This window comes from Oncorhynchus masou, chromosome 4 (assembly GCF_036934945.1).
Source record: "Oncorhynchus masou masou isolate Uvic2021 chromosome 4, UVic_Omas_1.1, whole genome shotgun sequence".
Taxonomy (NCBI): Eukaryota; Metazoa; Chordata; class Actinopteri; order Salmoniformes; family Salmonidae; genus Oncorhynchus; species Oncorhynchus masou.
In genome coordinates this window covers 14,326,915-14,348,827 of record NC_088215.1, presented here as the reverse complement: position 1 = coordinate 14,348,827, position 21,913 = coordinate 14,326,915, and the positions used below count along the sequence as shown (strand labels likewise).

General features: G+C 44.6%; 1 protein-coding gene across 2 annotated transcripts in view; it reads left to right on the top strand.

Moving 5' to 3' along the window:
• The window catches only part of LOC135524209 (potassium voltage-gated channel subfamily KQT member 5-like), a 137,736-nt gene extending 115,824 nt beyond the window's left edge, over positions 1-21,912 (top strand). The window contains exons 6-15 of one of the 2 annotated variants that reach the window (XM_064951544.1): positions 973-1,083; positions 1,329-1,424; positions 2,588-2,682; positions 3,973-3,999; positions 9,787-10,010; positions 13,703-13,814; positions 14,587-14,718; positions 15,020-15,127; positions 17,951-18,077; positions 19,456-21,912. In XM_064951544.1, the coding sequence (XP_064807616.1) occupies positions 973-1,083; positions 1,329-1,424; positions 2,588-2,682; positions 3,973-3,999; positions 9,787-10,010; positions 13,703-13,814; positions 14,587-14,718; positions 15,020-15,127; positions 17,951-18,077; positions 19,456-20,757 (2,334 nt within the window). In that variant the 3' untranslated portion in view covers positions 20,758-21,912. The remainder of the gene's footprint in view (positions 1-972; positions 1,084-1,328; positions 1,425-2,587; positions 2,683-3,972; positions 4,000-9,786; positions 10,011-13,702; positions 13,815-14,586; positions 14,719-15,019; positions 15,128-17,950; positions 18,078-19,455) is intronic. The other variant, XM_064951554.1, reaches the window with a different exon arrangement.
• Position 21,913: the final 1 nt, after the last annotated feature.

Here is a 21,913-nt window from a genome sequence, read left to right as displayed (position 1 = left end):
AAGCAGACACCTTCGGATAGATAGATAGAAGAGAGTCACTAAATCAATAGGGAATTATCTTCTGTGCTTTTCAGTCAAGAGAGATGAGAGAGAGAGATGAGAGAGAGATGAGAGAGAGAGAGAGAGAGAGAGAGAGAGAGAGAGAGAGGGGGATGAGAGAGAGAGATGAGAGAGGGAGAGAGAGATGAGAGAGAGTGAGAGAGAGAGAGAGAGAGAGATGTGAGAGAGAGATTAGAGAGAGAGAGAGATGAGGAGAGATAGAGATGAGAGAGAGAGAGAGAGAGATAGAGATGAGAGAGAGTGAGAGAGAGAGAGAGAGATGTGAGAGAGATGAGAGAGAGAGATGTGAGAGATGTGAGAGAGAGAGAGAGATAGAGATGAGAGAGAGTGAGAGAGAGATGTGAGAGAGAGTGAGAGAGATGAGAGAGAGAGAGAGATGTGAGAGATAGAGATGAGAGAGAGTGAGAGAGAGAGAGATGTGAGAGAGAGTGAGAGAGAGATAGAGATGAGAGAGAGTGAGAGAGAGAGAGAGAGATGAGAGATAGAGATGAGAGAGAGAGAGAGAGAGAGAGAGAGAGATAGAGATGAGAGAGAGTGAGAGAGAGAGAGAGAGATTGGGGAGAGAGAGTGAGAGAGATGAGAGAGAGAGAGAGAGAGAGAGAGAGAGAGAGAGAGAGAGATAGAGAGAGAGAGAGAGAAGGCAGATGAAACTAAAGCTATATAATAAGCCAATGAAGTGATATAAAGGTCAAAAAGCAGAGATGCATTATCAACACACATACAATACTTATTCTTGTGACTAGACCCTAGTAAATAGTGTAAATTGCAGCCATTTTGTAAGGATTTCAATACCCTCACAAATGTACGATATTTAATTTGGTGGCTTCGCTCCCATATAGTATAATTTAGGACCTATGATGGATAATAGCGGCGTCTTTCTCAAGATATAATTGTGTTTGTGTGTGTTCTCAGATCACCTTGACAACCATTGGTTACGGGGACAAGACCCCGAAGACATGGACCGGTCGTATGCTCTCAGCTGGGTTTGCTCTACTGGGCATCTCTTTCTTTGCCCTGCCAGCGGTGAGTACACACACTGACGTACGTACGCACACACACAAATTGGCAGATACATGCACACACACACACGCACACTACTTAGATGATTGTATCCTTTCAGTTACTCTACTAGACAGCTACCTCCCCTATCTGACTTCATGGTCACATGTTGTTCACAGTCACTAATGAGCCATTGACCCAAAATGGCCGACAAAAAAGCCGTTTGACATGTTCTCACCTGATTCCCATGTCCTCCTGTGTCTTCCCAGGGTATACTGGGCTCAGGCTTTGCCCTGAAGGTCCAGGAGCAGCACAGACAGAAGCACTTTGAGAAGAGGAGGAACCCAGCCGCTTGTCTCATCCAGGTAAAGGCAAATTGTTGTATCTATCACAGGGTACGTCCAAAACGGGAACCTATTCCCTATATAGTGCACTACTTTTGACCCAAGCCCTATGGGTCCTGGTCAAAAGAATAGTGTGCTATGAAGGAGATAAGGTGCCATTTGGGACAGAGACTCATTTTCTCTGACTCACACTTACTACAATACTGCTATTTGTACTATAGTCACTTTAATGGTATTGTCAATTCAAATTGCCCTTGGGATATGAATACATCATTATAGATTTTTGTGCCAGAGATAAATACTCATTGTCTCTCGTTGATTGAATCAATCGTTTACCTTACTGTTGCGAAGTATGGTGACGTTGAAACTAAAAGTAATGTTGTTGTTATCCAGTCTCTATTTTTTCCCCCCATCACAAACACTCCAAACATGCCCAGGAACCAGCATGTAGAGTAACCTCCTCTAACCCCGGGTTCTCCATTGCTTCCGAGCTAGGTTCTGTCCATTCTCCCCAATTCCTGACACTCTACCCACAAGAGTGGCAGGCAAGCTTAAGCTGTTAGCTATCCTTCCCTGCATCCCTCAGCTTCCTCTTTTCCTTCCTGTTTGTGACCTCACCTTGTGGTTTCCTTTGTGTATCCCTCTATCCCTCGCTTCCTCTCCTGCCTTCCTCCTCCTCTACCTTCTCCGCTTTCTCCTCTTACCTTGCTTCTCCTCTTCTCCTCCTTACCCTAACCCCCCTCGCTATCTTCTTCTTCCTCCTCTACCTCCTTTCCCCTCCTCTTCCTCCCCTTCAACTATCCTCCTCTCCATCCTGCCACCGCACCAGGCTGCGTGGCGCTACTACTCCACCGACTACTCTACCAGGCCGTATCTAGGCGCCACGTGGCGTTACCACGTGAGCCTCCTGGCCTCCAAGCCCCACAGGCATGTAATGTACCCCCATCGTGCCTGGCCTCCGAACTCAGCCCATGCACAGAACGTGTCACTCACGCGTGACCTTTGACCCGTGATTGCTTTGTTGTGTTTTTTTTTTAATCACTAATCAAGAGTTTTTCCCCCATTTTTTTATTCCTCTGTTTGTTCTTTCTTTTTCTTCTATTTTGTTTTTGTTTTGTCTCTTTTCTCTCTTTTGTCTCTTCTTTCTTTTCCTCCACCTGTGTTTCTGTGTGTTCTGCATGCAGTGTGTTTGGCGTAGTTATGCGGCTGACGAGAACTCGGTTTCCATTGCTACCTGGAAGCCTCATTTGAAGGCGTTGCATACCTGCAGCCCTACAAAGTAGGTACAACATTGGCAGCTGGTGCCTGAGTTTGGTGTCTGTGCCCCTGTTAAGCAGTCTTTTCCCTTCTCTGTTTCCAATTAAGTATTTCTGTTAACTTTCCTCTTCTTTTCTAGCCTGGTCCCAGATCTGTTTGGCACGTTTGGTGTGACAATGGCCGTAGGTGTTGGCAAGACAGCACAAACTGATCTAGGACCAGGCTACTTATTTTCTACTAGTCTCCTCTACCTCTCTACCTCAAGTTCTATTTCACTTATGTACTTCCTGCTTTTCTGTGAATGAATACATTTATATTTTTTATAATTTGTCTTCTGTTATTATAAGTAAATAATTCACAGCCATCAAAAGACCAATATTGTCCAGGTTCCTTTTCATCCAAACTGTAGTGAACTAAAGAACTCAAGAAATATGACTAAAAGCCAATCATGTAGACAATACCCCAGTGCACCTCTATCCTGCTGACACAACAAGCATTCATATCTCCCAATATATGCTCAAACCATCAGTCTAACAGTTTAAGGGAGCGTTCTCAATGACACCCCATTCCCTATGTAGTGCACTACTTTTAATCAGGCCCTAGTCAAAAGTAGTGCACTACATGGGGAAAAGGGTGACATTTGGAACTTAGGCTAACACAGTTAGCTAAGATTCACTGAAGACTTGAGATTGTCTGCACTCCACTTTCAACTGAGGCAGTGAATTTAGCTGTCGTCCTCCACGGCCCATCCATTTCTGACACTGATCAGCGTCTAAATGATCCATTTAGATGCTGAGGCCTTATTGAATGTGTGGCCACTTCTCCGTCTCTCGTCTCATTGGACTGGCACTGTGCTGGAATAGCCTTGTGTGATTGGGAGATCTGGAGTGCCTGTATTGGTATTATCTGCCAATAGCGTTTCAAGACTGGTAAATATGCAGATGGAATGTTGTGGAACCTGGAGATATTGGAGAATTCATCTGCTACATGCTTTACTGACAGAAAGACAACACTCACACACACACACACACACACACACACTGATGACACAGACCTGTCTACACACTGCTAGCACGTTTGCCTGGATAGTTACACTGCATTGAAATGCATGTGTGTGTGTGTCTTGTTTCTGTTTAGTCTGGTGACATCCTTGTGATTTGCTCTGCCTCAAATCCTCAGCATCTCTTTTGATGACGACCCGTCGAGCTCATCTCGCTCCTCGCTGGTGCAGTAGATAAAGTTTGCGATGAAGACTTTGCTAAATATTTCCTCACTCTCTCCCCTCTCCCCTCTCTCACTTCTCAACCTGAAGGAAGGACCAGGGTGAATCGTCCACAAGGTGCGTACCTCCTACTTGTTCTGTGTATCTACTTGACGCACAGATCCACACGCACCACTACCACCGGTGTACGTCTTAACCCTGTGTGTTGGGGGTCACGTCTTCCCTACTGCCTGTATGGAATACGCTGATGGCAAGTCGCTCTGGATAAGATCGTCTGCTCTGCCAAATGAATAAAATGGAAATGCCAATGCTTTCAGCCGCTATTCAGAACTGTGTGGGTGTGTCCCAAACGTCTCTCTCCATCCATAGGACATTGGTCAAAGGTAGTGCACAGTAAAGGGAGAAGGGTGTCATTTGGGACTTACAGTGTATTGCTGCTGAAAGTGCCAATATACAGTCTGGAGACCTATTGCAGAGAAATATAGCTAGTTAAGAGTTGTTGGCCCGAGCTCTTAACTTAATGGATTCATTTATAGAAACAGCCAGCAGTTCATTACTTAGTCATTATTTACCTCTCCTCTCCTTTGGGCCTCTCCCCCCTCTTTCTTCAGTGTTTATCTTTCTTTCTCTCCTTTTATTATTCCTTCCTCCCTCTCACTCTCCATCTCTTTATTACTCCCACTCCCCTATTCTCTCTCAGCTCTTGTCCTTTCATTCCCCCTCTCTCTCTCTCTCTCTCTCTCTCTCTCTCTCTCTTTCTTTCTTTCTTTCTTTCTTTCTTTCTTTCTTTCTTTCTTTCTTTCTTTCTTTCCTTCTTTCTTCCTCTCCCTCATCCCTTTCTCTCACTACATCTCTCCGTACCTGAGGTGTTCTTCAGGAAGGAAATGATTGCAGTGGTTTCTCTCTCGCTCTCTCTCTAAAATTAAAAATAATTGTGTTTATTGCAGTCGTGTGTTGTGTGTGTATTTCAGTATAACAGGATTTGAGTGACACAGCCACTGAATTACAGAGGAAAGATAGAAGAGGGAGAGAACACTGTCTTTCTCTCTGTCCCCTCTCTCTATTTCTCTCTGTCTTTTTCTCTGTCTTTATCTCTCTCTGTCTTTCTCTCTTTGTCTTTCTCTCTGTCTCTCTCTCTGTGGGAGCTTGGAGTGATGTAATATGTTGCTTTAGCTGTCGTTACACAACAGTAGGGAAAGCAAAATGCGTGTGTCTTTAAAGTGAAATACAGAATTAAAAACCTGAGGGCCACTAAAACATTTGTCTGCGAGATTTCCAAACTAAGTGTAAAACGTCAACAGAATACCAGAAAAAAAGTAAACCTTTCAGTGTTGCCTAGTGTTGAGAGGGTGAGGACAGAATCCATCCCACGCAAACCCAAACACTTGAAAAGCATGTCGGTAGAACAGGAGAGACAGAGGGAGGGAGAGAGCGAGATTGAGAGAGAACAAAGCTCCAGCATCCTCCACCTATTGAATTCAATTCACAACCCTTCTCATGGTCAAGGGCTCCACCTCAAAACTGCAGGAGAAAAATAAATAAATAACAATCCATTTTTTAGTGTCATTGAACCAGGTGCCGATGGCCCTGAATGCCTACTGGTGCCCGACAGGTTGCCTGTTCTAAAAGTTTACCGTCCTCCACACATATGACTCAGCGCCCTTCTCTCTCTCTCTCTCTCTCTCTCTCTCTCTCTCTCTCTCTCTCCCTCTCTCTCTCCCTCTCTCTCTCTCTCAGCCAGCTGAATTAGTATGGTTAAATGACAGACATGGACAGGAGTGGGGCTGAATGATCAAATAATAGGCTTTTTAAAAACGCTGTCATACCTAGGCTCTTCATTTTCTCTCTCCACTGAGCTCAATTACCTTTGAAACACACTCTTTCTAAATGTCAGCAAGTGGTTGACAATGTATAGTGGTTCTACAGTATCTCTGGTCACGCTTTAGTTTCGTGCGATTGAAGCCGAGTGATCATGCTGTGCTTATAAAGCCTTCAAATACATGACATAAAGGACTATGTCATCTATCATAAGTTATATTAACATCCACAAACTATACTGTACAGAGACATTAATACACTTAGTTTGAGGTGGCGATTGTATAGATTAGATTTCATAAACATTCACATGCAGACATGAAGGCATGTGACATCTTTACAGAAGTATACATAGACATTCATAGAAGCTACATTCATAACCTATACAAAGACATTCACATACAGTACCAGTCAAAAGTTTGGACACACCTACTCATTCAAGGGTTTTCCTTTATTTTTACTATTTTCTACATTGTAGAATAATAGTGAAGACATCAACACTATGAAATAACACATGGAATCATGAAGTAAACAAAAAAGTGTTAAAGAAATCTAAATATATTTGAGATTTGAGATTCTTCCCTTTGCCTTAACGACAGCTTTGCACACTCTTGGCATTCTCTCAACCAGCTTCACCTGGAATGCTTTTCCAACCGTCTTGAAGGAGTTCCCACATATGCTGAACACTTGTTGACTGCTTTTCCTTCCCTCTGTGATCCAACTCATCCCAAACCTTTTCAATTGGGTTGAGGTCGGGTGATTGTGGAGGCCAGGTCATCTGATGCAGCACTCCATCAGTCTCCATCTTGGTCAAATAGCCTTTACACAGCCTTGGCTTGGGTCATTGTCCTTTTGAAAAACATATAGTCCCACTAAGTGCAAACCAGATGGGATGGCGTATCACTGCAGAATGCTGTGGTAGCCATGCTGGTTAAGTGTGCCTTGAATTCTAAATAAATCACTGACAGTGTCACCAGCAAAGTACCATCACACCTCCTCCTCCATGCTTCACAGTGGGAGCCACATATGTGGAGATCATCCGTTCACCTACTCTGCGTCTCACAAAGACATGGCGGCTGGAACCAGAAATCTCAAACATTGCCCGTGTTTGTTGGCCCAAGCAAGTCTTCTTCTTATTAGTGTCCTTTGGTTGAGGTGATTTGACCATGAAGGCCTGATTCACACAGTCTCCTCTGAAGAACTTTGGATGTTTTCAATGACGAGACTCTTATTTAGATAGCAAATGTTCATTTTTTCCAAAAATATTATTTGTGTAGACGAAATAGCTCCGCTTTGTTCATCACGTTTGGCTAAGAAAAAGACCGGAAAATGCAGTCACTTACGCCAAACTTTTTTCCAAATTAGCTCCATAATATCGACAGAAACATGGCAAACGTTGTTTAGAATCAATCCTCAAGGTGATTTTCACATATCTATTCGATAATCTATCAGTGGTGGCAGTTGGCTTCTCATCAGAAGCAAACGGAAAAATACTGCAGCTGGAGATTACGCAATAATTGCGACGTAGGACACCAAGCGACCACCTGGTCGATGTAGTCTCTTATGGTCAATCTTCCTATGATATGCCTACAAATATGTCACAATGCTGCAGACACCTTGGGGAAAACGTGGAAAACGTAAGCTGACTCCTAGCTCCTTCACAGCCATATAAGGAGTCATTGATATGAGGCAGTTTCAAAAAATGCGGCACTTCCTGATTGGATTTTTATCTGGGTTCTTTCTGTAACATCAGTTCTGTGGCACTCACAGACAATATCTTTGCAGTTTTGGAAACGTCAGACTGTTTTCTTTGCAAAGCTGTCAATTATATGCATAGTCGAGCATCTTTTCGTGACAAAATATCTTGTTTAAAACGGGAACGTTTTTCATCCAAAAATTAAAATAGCGTCCCCTATATCCAAGAAGTTAAGAGGGAAAGAATTCCACAAATTAACTTTTTGCAAGGTACACCTGTTAATTGGAATACATTCCAAGTGACCACCTCATGAAGCTAGTTGAGAGAATGCCAAGAGTATGCAAAGCTGTCATCAAGGCAACGAGAGGCTACTTTGAAGAAACTCAAATGTCAAATATATTATACACTTTTTTGGTTAGTACATGATTCCATATGTGTTGTTTCATAGTTTTGTAAATAGCAAAAATAAAGAAAAACCCTTGAATGAGTAGGTGTCCAAACTTTTGAACTGTACATTATAAACATATATATTTGCTTACCGTATCTCTTTCCTCTGGTTTGTAGTAAAGGTCTCAGTAGTAAGCAGACGCTACTGAGGAGGTGTACCCTACGGAAACATACTAGGTACCCCCCCCCCCCCCCCCGCCCGCCTGTACTCATGACTATTTTGGGAATGACTACGAATTTATTCTTGATGCATGGATTCGAAACCTGAGAGAAACTTGGTGGTTTTCAAAATGGCAGCATATGGGTTCTGGGAGTTCTCTGAGTATCTGAGTTACCTTTGCAACAATGTTGAGCTGCTTTTGGACAGTGCCCGAAACTGCTGCCTGTTGTCTTATGACTTGAACCACTTCTCCTACTGTACACTAACTCCTACTGTACACTCATATTACTCATACCACTCTGCATACCACTGCTGACTTGCTTCTGAAGCTAAGCAGGGTTGGTCCTGGTCAGTTCCTGGATGGGAGACCAGATGCTGCTGGAAGTGGTGTTGGAGGGCCAGTAGGAGGCACTCTTTCCTCTGGTCTAAAAAAATGTCCCTATGCCCCATGGCAGTGATTGGGGACAATGCCCTGTGTAGAGTGCCATCTTTTGTATGGGACATTAAACGGGTGTCCTGACTCTCTGAGGTCATTAAAGATCCCATGGCACTTATTGTAAGAGTAGGGGTGTTAACCCCGGTGTCCTGGCTAAATTCCCAATCTGGCTCTCAAACCATCATGGTCACCTAATAATCCCCAGTTTACAATTGGCTCATTCATCCCCCTCCTCTCCCCTGTAACTATTCCCCAGGTTGTTGCTGCAAGTGAGAATGTGTTCTCAGTTAACTTACCTGGTAAAATAATAAATTACAAAATAAAAAAATTCTGACTGTACAACAGCTATTTGGTAAGGTCTTAAAAACAGATCCACTGAACAGATATGCTTTCTAACTGGTTTATTGTGATATTTCACCATCAACTGCAATCTTTCTGGAAGTTTTATCAACTACTCTTGCCTCTTACCTCACTTCCTGTCATTCACAGCATTCACACTCATATCACCAAAACGTGAATGACACAATGACTTCATCAACAGTCACGTTAACATTTACAATGACCACCAAAACAGTCACCGTTAGATTGGGTATAGCTTCCTACCTCTTGCCCCGCTGCCTGTCCTCTGCACGGCCCCTCCACTGCCCCTGCATGTTGTCACTTGGAAACCCTGTACACAGCATTGTCCATCCTCTGACCTCAGCACTCCACCGTGTGCGCCTCACCACTTCAGCAGTCCCTCCTTGGATATTAGACCCCATGAATAGTTCATCACAAAAGTTCATGAAATCATCACTTCACCCTATTCCCTTGGTGGTTTTGGTCATCCATGATACAAGATCCTCCTCTGCACAAACTCCTATTGTACCTCTTCTATCGTAGCTCCTCCAATGGGGACTCTGCCAGTCCGAGAGACAGGGATTGGCCAGCTGAGGTCACATGTTTAGGAGTGAGCTGAGTGCTAAAGAATCATAATTGCATACTAACAGTGGGGTACCTGCTGAAGCATTTTGCCTGCTGTGCGCTTGTATTTTGGATAATAGGCTGCAGTGCATGCTGGTCTATGAATAGACCCATCAAGCTAACCTAATTTAAATGCCTTGTTCTCCAGTGAAGCAACCAATAATTGAGGTAAACGAATGAACAAACTCATGAAATGGTGAAAGACTGTAAAAAGTCTCCAATGAATTGCATTTTGTTTGAATTGTTCCCAACCCCGAACCTGAAGCTTGATCTTGATACAGTACATGTCTATATCTTTGTTCCACTAACACCATTCCTTTCTCTCTCTCTCCATCCCTCCACACCATCATCCCCCTTTCTCCCTCCATCGATCCATCCCCATGACAGTCAGAAGCTGAGTTTCAAAGACCGTGTCCGGATGGCGAGCCCCAGGGGGCAGAGTATTAAGAGTCGGCAGACGTCGGTGAGCGACCGGCGGTCCCCGGGGACTGAGGCTGGGGGTACGGAGGGCACCAGCCCTGCCAAGGTCCAGAAGAGCTGGAGCTTCAACGACCGCACCCGCTTTAGACCCTCCCTCCGCCTCAAGATCCAATCACGCTCCACTGCCGATGGTGAGAGGAACTAATGAATTGTCGTGATTGGTCAATTGTTGGATTTGGGCGTTTAGTGTAAGAGATGGGTTGATTGGTACCATGTTATTTCCCTTGCCTTTATACCAAAATGGTAATCTTGCCCTGATACTTTCTACACATGTTATCATCTTTAGAATGATATCTCATGATATCTTTAGATATACTTAGATCACTGGTGAGCTACATCGACTTAAAACCACACTCTTAATGTCATGCTAGCTTTCACTCCCTTTCCCTAAGTTCTCTGGCTGGGCGCTGTGTGCTAGCCTATGAAGGATTACTCCTAGACCGCTGGTCTTATGGGCAGACCAGACCAGAGCTGGCACAGACCATAGAGCCCAGAGGGAGGAATGTTAATGCCTGTTTGCAGTGCGCTGGTTTGGGCTAGTGGGGCTGGACGGCCTGGCTTGGTTATGGCTGGAGCTCTGAACCGTGCTCTGGATGGTGGGTGGGAATGGAAGGGAAATGCTGTAGATTAGCAGCCTTAAGGGGCTAGCAGAAGCTGCAGTGCTGCTTTATCCAGCCGAGCCAGCTGGCTGAGGAAGGCAGGGTAACAGCCACAGTGACCAGGTAGCTAGGTCAAATGGAACACCAGCTAAATTCTAGAATGAAGTAGGTCTATACCAATAGTGGACTACAATAACACTATTACCAGCACATTATGTTGAGGAAGGATATAAATGGAATAGGGGATTTATCCAGATGAATCTGGTGTAAGAGACGTTTTGGATAAAGTGAGGACTAATGACTATACTGTATATGACGCTGACCTTACACAACCGTACAATAATCATGTTGTATATGGTACATGGATTGTTGCATATACAGTATGCCAGATGGATTATATGGCTTTGCCAAGAACCAGCTACAGCACTTTCTGAATTAATGAGAGCAGAGATTGATGCTGGCTGACACACACCAATCCTCCAAAGGCCCGTGGTGGCTTGCCTTGTAACATTACAAATAGCATTAACCTGGGAACCTGGGGTCATAGAAAACCTTTTTATTGGTCAGGGGGATCTGTTTGATCTGCACTCTACCACTTCTAACCCCTGGCCCGCTTTGGTGTGCTTTATGTCGTAACTCAGGCCATTCATAAACAGCAGGCCTTTGTGATAATATTTCCCATTAGCAATATACCTACTGAGGAGAGGCAACTCTCTCAAGAGTTTTTCCATTTATTATTTTTCTCTCTCTCTCTCTCTCTCTCTCTCTCTCTCTCTCTCTCTCTCTCTCTCTCTCTCTCTCTCTCTCTCTCTCTCTCTCTCTCTCTCTCTCTCTCTCTCTCTCTCTCTCTCTCTCTCTGTCTCTCTGTCTCTCTGTCTCTCTGTCTCTCTCTCTCTCTCTCTCTCTCTCTCTCTCTCTCTCTCTCTCTCTCTCTCTCTCTCTCTCTCTCTCTCTCTCTCTCTCAGCAGTGCGTGGGTAAAAATCCCTGTGGAAGCCAAGCCAGTAAAAACATATTAGATCCAATGTTGGGATAATTGCGTTGTTTGCTCTACAACCCATTCGTTCATACGTTGCCGTAATATACAATAAGGCAGCGACAACACGTACATTTGTTTCATCACAAAACCGGAGACTGTGTAAGTTAAGAAAAAGAAGAAGTTTGGACTCACCCTACTTGGAAACTAGCTGAAAACCAATGCCACCCTCATCTCTTTCATGTTGGCACCTGCACTGTGATAGTCTCAGAGGTCCGTTAAAAGCACAGAGAGCATCATGAAGAACAAGGAACACACCAGGCAGGTCCGACATACTGTTGTGAAGAAGTTTAAAGCCGGATTTGGATACAAAAAGATTTCCCAAGCTTTAAACATCCCAAGGAGCACTGTGCAAGCGATAATATTGAAATGGAAGGAGTATCAGACCACTGCAAATCTACCAAGACCTGGCCGTCCCTCTAAACTTTCAGCTCATACAAGGAGAAGACTGATCAGAGATGCAGCCAAGAGGCCCATGATCACTCTGGATGAACTGCAAAGATCTACAGCTGAGGTGGGAGACTCTGTCCATAGGACAACAATCAGTCGTATATTGCACAAATCTGGCCTTTATGGAAGTGGCAAGAAGAAAGCCATTTCTTAAAGATATCCATAAAAAGTGTTGTTTAAAGTTAGCCACAAGCCACCTGGGAGACACACCAAACATGTGGAAGAAGGTGCTCTGGTCAGATGAAACCAAAATTGAACTTTTTGGCAACAATGCAAAACGTTATGTCAAACATGGTGGTGGCAGCATCATGGTTTGGGCCTGCTTTTCTTCAGCAAGGACAGGGAAGATGGTTAAAATTGATGGGAAGATGGATGGAGCCAAATACAGGACCATTCTGGAAGAAAACCTGATGGAGTCTGCAAAAGACCTGAGACTGGGACGGAGATTTGTCTTCCAACAAGACAATGATCCAAAATATAAAGCAAAATCTACAATGGAATGGTTCAAAAATAAACATATCCAGGTGTTAGAATGGCCAAGTCAAAGTCCAGACCTGAATCCAATCGAGAATCTGTGGAAAGAACTGAAAACTGCTGTTCACAAATGCTCTCCATCCAACCTCACTGAGCTCGAGCTGTTTTGCAAGGAGGAATGGGGGGAAAAATTCAGTCTCTCGATGTGCAAAACTGATAGAGACATATCCCAAGCAACTTACAGCTGTAATCGCAGCAAAAGGTGGCGCTACAAAGTATTAACTTAAGGGGGCTGAATAATTTTGCACGCCCAATTTTTCAGTTTTTGATTTGTTAAAAAAGTTTGAAATATCCAATAAATGTCGTTCCACTTCATGATTGTGTCCCACTTGTTGATTCTTCACAAAAAAAATACAGTTTTATATCTTTATGTTTGAAGCCTGAAATGTGGCAAAAGGTCGCAAAGTTCAAGGGGGCCGAATACTTTCGCAAGGCACTGTATAGGCTACCTAGCTAAAACGCTTGTTAGCCTAACTTCCTCGCATGGGCAACAATGAACCAGCTAAGTTAGCTAGCTACTTAACGTCAGCCTAAAATTTGCCCAGCGTCGTCCGCGTTAGGCCATCATTGAAAATAAGAATTTGTTCTTAAATGACTTGCCAAGTTAAATAAAAGTTCAATTGATATACTGCCACAACATGCCATACTCTTTTGGTACACACAGCATCAAATAGATGGGCTACACATACTGAGACAGAAGGGCGCTGTTTCCCTCGCTCTGATGATTTCTCTGGTGAGATTCAACCACTTCCGAATTGATGGAAAACCATTAAAACACAGACAGAGACGAAAGCCTGGCTCCCCTTGGCATCAATGCGCGTCACTGTCTCTCTCCCTCCCCTTCTTCCCTCTCTCCCTTCCCTTCTTCCCTCTCTCCCTCCCCTTCTTCTCTCTCTCCCTTCCCTTCTTCCCTCTCTCCCTCCCCTTCTTCCCTCTCTCCCTCCCCTTCTTCCCTATCTCCCTCCCCTTCTTCCCTCTCTCCCTCCCCTTCTTCCCTCTCTCCCTCCCCTTCTTCCCTATCTCCCTCCCCTTCTTCCCTCTCTCCTTCCCCTTCTTCCCTCTCTCCCTCCCCTTCTTCCCTCTCTCCCTCCCCTTCTTCCCTCTCTCCTTCCTTCCCTCCATCTCTCTTTCTTTCTGTCTCCATCAATAAAAATAATGAAGGTGTGTTATAACTCAAACTCTCTTTCCCTCCATCTCTCTCTCTAGCTGACTCTAACATGACCACTGAGGATGGTTTCGGTGATGACAAGGGCTGTCACTGTGAGATCTCTGTGGAGGACCTGCTGCCTTCCGTCAAGTCTGTCATCCGAGCCGTCAGGTGAGACGCACGCACGCTCGCTCACTCACACACACACACACACACACCTGCTGCCCTCACTCAAGTATGTCATCAGAGCCTTAGTGTGACCTTTTTCTTCTTATTGTAACCTCCGAACTCTTTCCCCTAATCCATACCGTGAGAGGCAGCTTCAAAATCTCTCTTACTTCCTGCCATGGGTTTAGCCAGTGGATCCATTACTATGTCTTTTCCATCAGTCTTAACACGTTGATCCTCCCATTGGGCAGTAAGGGCCTCTCATATTCAACTTCTTCCGCTGTATGGGGCCCACAGGTGTATGTACTAGGCTCCCCTCTACACTCTCTCAGAGGGCTAGATTTACGTGCGACACAGCTAAGGTAAACAGTGAGGTAAAGACTGATTTTACCTCAGATCTTTCGCAACTTCACAGGAATATTTTCTTTTGAACTATGAAATGATTTTCCAGATCAGCGGTCATGTATTTATGTTGAGAAAGAAGAGTTGTTTCTGCTGTTGCTATTGGATAGTTTTAGATCTCAGTACCTTGGCGTGTGTTACTCGAGGTCAATGTCCTTCTTTGTTTGAGGACTCCCTCTTATGGTAGATTGACGAACTGCATTGAGATTCCCTCCTATGCTGGATCGCTTTCATTAGGACACACCGTAGAGAAACCTTTCGCAACGGGAAACAAAAACGAGCGTTTCTTGTTAGACACGTTCACGTAGTCCCTCCCTGTTTCGGGCAATGTTCTTTTATCTGGTATTTAATGAACATGGTCTGGTCCATCCAGGATAATGAAGTTCCACGTGGCCAAGAAGAAGTTCAAGGAGACGTTGCGTCCGTACGATGTGAAGGACGTCATAGAGCAGTACTCGGCCGGACACCTGGACATGCTGTGTCGCATCAAGAGTCTGCAGACACGGTGAGAACAATAATGCACTGTCACACATGGTCAAAGTGCTCACAAAGTCACACTCTCTAAATTAGACCTTCCAATAAAATGCATGAAAAAGCTTAGCTAGCAACTGTTTGCCCATGTGTATTCACTGCTTAGCCACTGATGTGAGCAGTATGTCTTTGTCTTCATGTGAGTGTGCCTATGTTCGAGTCTGTGTGCATACATTCATATGTGTGTGTGTGTGTGTGTGTGTGTGTGTGTGTGTGTGTGTGTGTGTGTGTGTGTGTGTGTGTGTGTGTGTGCGTGTCCTCACTGTCCCCCACAGGCTGGACATGATAGTGGGGCCCCAACCCCTGAGCAGCCGAGCCAAGACCTTTTCCTCTCCCTCCCTGCCCATGTATTACAGCCAGGGCAGAAAGAACTCCACGCAGGGGTCAGAGTTAACCCCCTCACGCCCCTCACACACACCCCTCACGCACTCTCCTATCCTCACACCCTCCTGACTTTCTCCCCATCCCCTGCATGTGGACTAGCTGATTGTTTGCTAGAAGAAACACTGCATGGTTTTCAAATTGCAAAAATCTTTCTTACCTGTCTAGGTTGACAGTATATCTTACCTGTCTAGGTTGACAGTATATCTTACCTATGTTGTCTAGGTTGACAGTATATCTTACCTGTCTAGGTTGACAGTATATCTAGGTTGACAGTATATCTTACCTGTCTAGGTTGACAGTATATCTTACCTACCTAGGTTGACAGTATATCTTACCTGTCTAGGTTGACAGTATATCTTACCTGTCTAGGTTGACAGTATATCTTACCTGTCTAGGTTGACAGTATATCTTACCTGTCTAGGTTGACAGTATATCTTACCTGTCTAGGTTGACAGTGACAGTATGACAGTATCTTACCTGTCTAGGTTGACAGTATATCTTACCTGTCTAGGTTGACAGTATATCTTACCTGTCTAGGTTGACAGTATATCTTACCTGTCTGACAGTATATCTTACCTGTCTAGGTTGACAGTATATCTTATCTTACCTGTCTAGGTTGACAGTATATCTTACCTGTCTAGGTTGACAGTATATCTTACCTGTCTAGGTTGACAGTATATCTTACCTGTCTAGGTTGACAGGTCTAGGTTGACAGTATATCTAGGTTGACAGTATATCTTACCTGTCTGTCTAGGTTGACAGTATATCTTACCTGTCTAGGTTGACAGTATATCTTACCTGTCTAGGTTGACAGTATATCTTACCTGTCTAGGTTGACAGTATATCTTACCTGTCTAGGTTGACAGTATATCTTACCTGTCTAGGTTGACAGTATATCTTACATGTCTAGGTTGACAGTATATCTTACCTGTCTAGGTTGACAGTATATCTTACCTGTCTAGGTTGACAGTATATCTTACCTGTCTAGGTTGACAGTATATCTTACCTGTCTAGGTTGACAGTATATCTTAACTGTCTAGGTTGACAGTATATCTTACCTGTCTAGGTTGACAGTATATCTTATCTAGGTTGACAGTATATCTTACCTGTCTAGGTTGACAGTATATCTTACCTGTCTAGGTTGACAGTATATCTTAGGTTGACAGTATATCTTACCTGTCTAGGTTGACAGTATATCTTACCTGTACCTGTCTAGGTTGACAGTATATCTTACCTGTCTAGGTTGACAGTATATCTTACCTGTCTAGGTTGACAGTATATCTTATGTCTAGGTTACAGTATATCTTACCTGTCTAGGTTGACAGTATATCTATATCTGTCTAGGTTGACAGTATATCTTACCTGTCTAGGTTGACAGTATATCTTACCTGTCTAGGTTGACAGTATATCTTACCTAGGTTGTCTAGGTTGACAGTATATCTTACCTGTCTAGGTTGACAGTATATCTTACCTGTCTAGGTTGACAGTATATCTTACCTGTCTAGGTTGACAGTATATCTTACCTGTCTAGGTTGACAGTATATCTTACCTTTCTAGGTTGACAGTATATCTTGCCTGCCTAGGTTGACAGTATATCTTGCACGGGGGATCCATTTGGGACTGTTGATGGGTTCAGGTTCTAGATTCCTCCTGGTGATGTTTCTTCTGTTCTGCATTCCTGTCAACTGACTTTTCTCTGAAACTTAAGGCCGATTCAATCAGATCCACTTTAGCCAATACCCGCATAGCTGATGTTTTGACGTTGTCGGTGGTGGAATTGCGTTAGAGTGATCAAATCCACAAGTTGCTCCCGGCATTATAGCTAAAACGGACATTGCCATTGGCTGCACGGAGTCTCATTAAGTTTGCATTCTGGAATGTGAGATGTAATCTACACCTCGATTAGGCTGTTAAAAATACTCACTATTTGGTTAAATGATTTTTCAATTAGAGCTTCATTATTTCTATAGAGCCGACACTTTCTCATTCTGAACTTCTAACGCGAGTGGGGAGGTGTGGCTTCTTGACAATGATCATAAGAGCAGCTGCTCACCGATTTACAGCTCCAATGCCGTTCCACCGCCGACACCGCCAAAACGTCAGCTATGCAGGTGTCGGCTATAGCCGGTTAGCACTTGATCTGATTAAATCTAGGCCCTAAACTTTCACTGAATTTGAAAGGCCTTATTTGCCAAATGAGTGAGCCACCATGTGGTAGAAAAATAAAATTACATTTTTCTGGTCGAGAGCTTCTTGACCAGAAAATATTGATTATCTCATATAAACATCTCAAATGAAAATCCAAATGTGTAGTAAAATGATATACAAATAAAAATAAAAACTATGCTTGTAATTTAAGGTCATCCATTTTGTATTTCAAATCCAGTAGTAGATAATACATTCGCCTCTTCTTCTTGGCTTCTAAAGTTTAATCTTAGATCTTTTGAAAAAAGGCGTATTGACATCCCACTGGGCACAGACGTCAATTCTGCGTCTATTCCACGTTGGTTCCACCTCATTTCAGTGAAATGACGTGGAAACAACGTTGATTCAACCAGTGTGTGTGCCCAGTGGCATGCTGTTGATATTGATACACTTGCAACATATATCTCTAGTGACACAATAAACCGAGCCAGTATATATCCTTGTGAGCAGTATGGGCCTCTACAGTAAGTGTTGTATTCTCATAGAGGACCAATTCCAACTCTAACTCTCTTTCTTTCCTTCTTCCTTCCTTCTCGGGCGGGCTGCCTACTGGACATCCTCTGGTCCTGCACCACTCTGTACCCTCTCTTTAACACTATGTCTCCTGTGCCCTCCAGAGTGGACCAGATCCTGGGTAAAGGCCAGATTCCTCTGGATAAGAAGATCCGGGACAAGCTGCTGTCTGATGGAGACCTGCTAGAGGATATGAGTATGCTGGGTCGAGTCTGCAAAGTGGAACGGCAGGTCAGTGGGTTTCCGTGAACTTAAACGCTGGTTCATTAAATATGGTGAGTTATGTGTGGTTCACCTTTTACATTAGTGGGAATTGGCCTATACGGATGGGGGCTCAATTGAAATGTTTCTTACAGAAGAAATATGAAAAGCACACGGATGACCATGGTAGCAATTGTAAGGGAACAGTTTGAAGATAATGGGAAGATACATGATTAGACCAAAGGTGAGCACACAAGTTCACCTGACACGAGACTGGATCCAACCAATACACTGTTGACATTCAGTGACATAAGAATATCCCTGGAAAACGTGGGGTAGGTGCAACATAAGACAACAAAGTCACAAGGGTTTGAGTGAGAGCTCTAACTGGAGTCTCCAAGTTGCCACACACCACTCCAAAGTGTGCACAGTTCCCAAGTCATTTCAATGCATTTCTATGACTCATAGAAGAGTCTTCAACTATAAGGTACTTTTTGAGCACTCCCTAGCTGTGCCGTTGAGGATCTAGAACAAGCACACTTGTCGTTGTTTCATTTGAAACACAACCCTGTATCCCTGCCATCACACAATTACTGTTGATGTTTACACAATTCAAAAATGGTCCATAATGAATCGCAGTCGGGGTCAGGTGGGCATGATTTGAAAGCTTGTTCTGTTGCCGACATGACTAGCTAAGTTAATATATACGATCTTACAGTGTTAGGCTTTTACAAGGTCATTTTGGTACGCATAGTAAGGAGTCATGAGTGCATGCAGGTGTGTGCCACGGCAAATGAGCTTCACAATAAACAAACATGGGCTCATTCTGTTCAGAACAACCCAGGGTATGACGCCATGTCCTCTTGTAACTGTACATCAAACATACTGATCATAAACGCTGACTCTGTATATGCCATGAGTTTTATGATATGGAAATGTGAAGTGCACATTTGGACTCACAGGTGTTTGGCTTGTGTGACATCAAAGTGGTATTTATTATAATAATCCTCATCGTCTCATCTTTCAAAGTACATAGAGTCCTCTTAACTTACAGCATTTCCCTCACTAAGGGAACAAAAAAAAAATCACATTTTGCCCAAGTACTGGGAGAGATGTGGGGCAACTTCTTAACGCGTGCAGTGCTCGAGTTCAGAACGACTGTCAGTCCAAACCCATACAGCGCTGTGAGGCATTTGTGCCCAAATCTGCCAATTTCAACCCGTATACGGGTACAGGTGTAAAGGGTGTACCAACTACTGTTATTCAACATATTTTAATTGTTTTGCGTATTATGGTTAAATGTGGTTGCATGTTGTTTGTATTACCAATTATGTGAAAGTACTCGTTGCTAATATTAACCTTCATTTCTATTTCCCTCCCTTCCTTCCTTCAATCCATCCCTCTCTAGGTCCAGTCTATTGAGTCGAAGCTCGACTCCCTGTTGGACATCTACCGGCATGTGTTACGTAAAGGCTCCTCCTCTGCCCTCACCCTCTCCTCCCTGCCCCTGTTTGAGCTGGAGCAGACCTCAGACTACCAGAGCTCTATCCTCTTCAAGGACCACCCCACCTGCTCTACCCAGGTCAGCAGCACCGGAGGTGGGCCAGGGATAGAGGGCCAAGGGGCGTGCGTGACCCGCTCCTCCACCAACGCCTCAAACCTGTCCCGGGGACTTCACCTTATCCTGGCCCCGCCCACCGAGCTCAGCCTCAACCTCAACACTGGCACCTCCTCACCTTCTACCGGTGGGCCCCCGCCCTCCTCGTTCAGTCCGTCGCCCCTTCCTCAACACCACCACCATCATCATCATCATACCCTGCCGGAAAGTGGGGAACCAGTCCATAGGGGAAGTTCTTCTCACTCACCTCCTATTCTTACTCCTAATTGTGTATCTGGAAGTGGGGGGTTTCCTACTCTGGCCAGGCCCCCACCGCCTCCTCCCCAGCCCAGCCGGACGATGGGTCACTCCAGGACGGAAAGGGAGAGGGAGGTGGAGGTAGGCGACTTCTGTGGAAGCCCGGAGGAGAGGGAGGATGGTGATGTGTTAGGCCCAGAACAAGGCCTCAGAATCGGGAGGCTGGGGCAGCCAAGAGGGGGGTCCGGTGGGAACAGTAATGGCCGGCCCTGCAATGCCAAAGCAGAGGGCTCCTGGACGAGACACACAAGCCTGGAGATGGAGCCCCTGGTACCCCTCTCTTCTGCTCTGGGAGGAGGCCGCTGCTCCTCTGGCTCCAACCCCAGCCAGGTGGACCGAAGCCTGGGCAAGTCCATGTCTGTCCAAAACCTGGGGCAGGGTGGGACCACCTCCATGGCCCTGGATAGCCACCACCATCCTAGCCTCAGCCTCTCCTCCCCCAGTCCCTGCAGCAGCGACTCCCCCACAGGCTCCCACAGTAGTCAAGACCCTGGGGGAGGGGGCGGCGGGGATGGCTGGGGGGAGGAGGACCTCTTTATCAGCGACAGGGACGTGGACGCCCTCCCTCTCCCTCCCGAGGCTCAAGGTGGAGCCTTTGGCTTTGACTTCCTGTCCCAGGGGACAGCCGACGCAACCTCTTACTCTTCAGAGCTACTGAGGACAGACCCTGGGCTTGGGGCGGGGTTAAGTGCTCTGGCAGGGTTCAATAGGAGCCTGCCGAGCGGGAACACGTCATCGCCCGCCTCAGTTGGGAGCGCCGAGTCCCTGAGCATGCCGCACGTACGGCTAAAATAAGACACCCCCGTGTCGTATGGACCAATCAAAAAACCTCACCTTATGGAGAAGTTCTTTGTTCTATTTTTTGGAGGGGTGAGGGGGAACAGGGAGGGACTATAATGGTTATTTCTGTTGATTCATTTGATAAAAAGCAAAGTATTTTTCATCCAAGTCGACGATACATGAACATATCATTGCATGAATTATTATTGAAGAAATCGAAACAAAGAAGGTAAAATAAAGAGAGTGAGGTATATAAAAAGAGACTTTGATATATATATATTATATATATCTAAGAAACAAGCTAAACTTGATCCTGATAGACAGTGGGTTGATCTGTGATCTCGACACTGCATGAGCACTGCATGTTTTCAACTTACCCATGTTACAACTTACCCATAAGTCTTCATTCATTAACACTGGAAGTTGTTGATGCCTATGGACCTTAAGGCAAAACCCTTCTAGAAAACGTTTCCTTAATTTTAATACACATAATCATGTACAGTAAAAGTTCAAGTGTGGGGCCTCCTAACTTATAAGACTAGAGCGTATGGGGCAAGGTAAATGCTTACATGAACCCAATATCATACTCTTATCCAAAGCTTCTGAGGCAGCCATCTTGAAATTAATGTTGCCTCAATACGACCAAGTTTTTCACCCACATCAGTTCCCTATAATAGTTTCTCATTTGAGTGACTATTGTGGACATACAATGGTACAAAACACCCCTCACTGTAATGATAGACTTGCCAAGTCCAGGTCAATACTAGTTTGAGGTAAATTGAATTCTGCCAACAGGTCACACACACACACCCACACACTCCGGTAGTTTACATACTGTATAACCATTGTACACAAGCTGCTACACATAGTCCCGGGAAAGGAATAACTTCTAAAACAGGCGACGAATAGCTGCTAAAACCATAGAAATAGAATTACTAGAATACGGTCCACCCATCATGACACATTTGAATGGGGATGCCCGTTCTAGTACTTCTATTTCTATGCCGAAAACACAGTTCAATTGTGCACCCCGAGGTGTTATCTACCCGACGACCAAGGCATCCACGTTATGAATGTGATTTCTTGAGATGCCTGTGTATCTTCTCATTTAATATGTGTTGTTACTTATAACACAAGTGAGCAAAACACGAAGGGAGAAAATGTGCAAAAA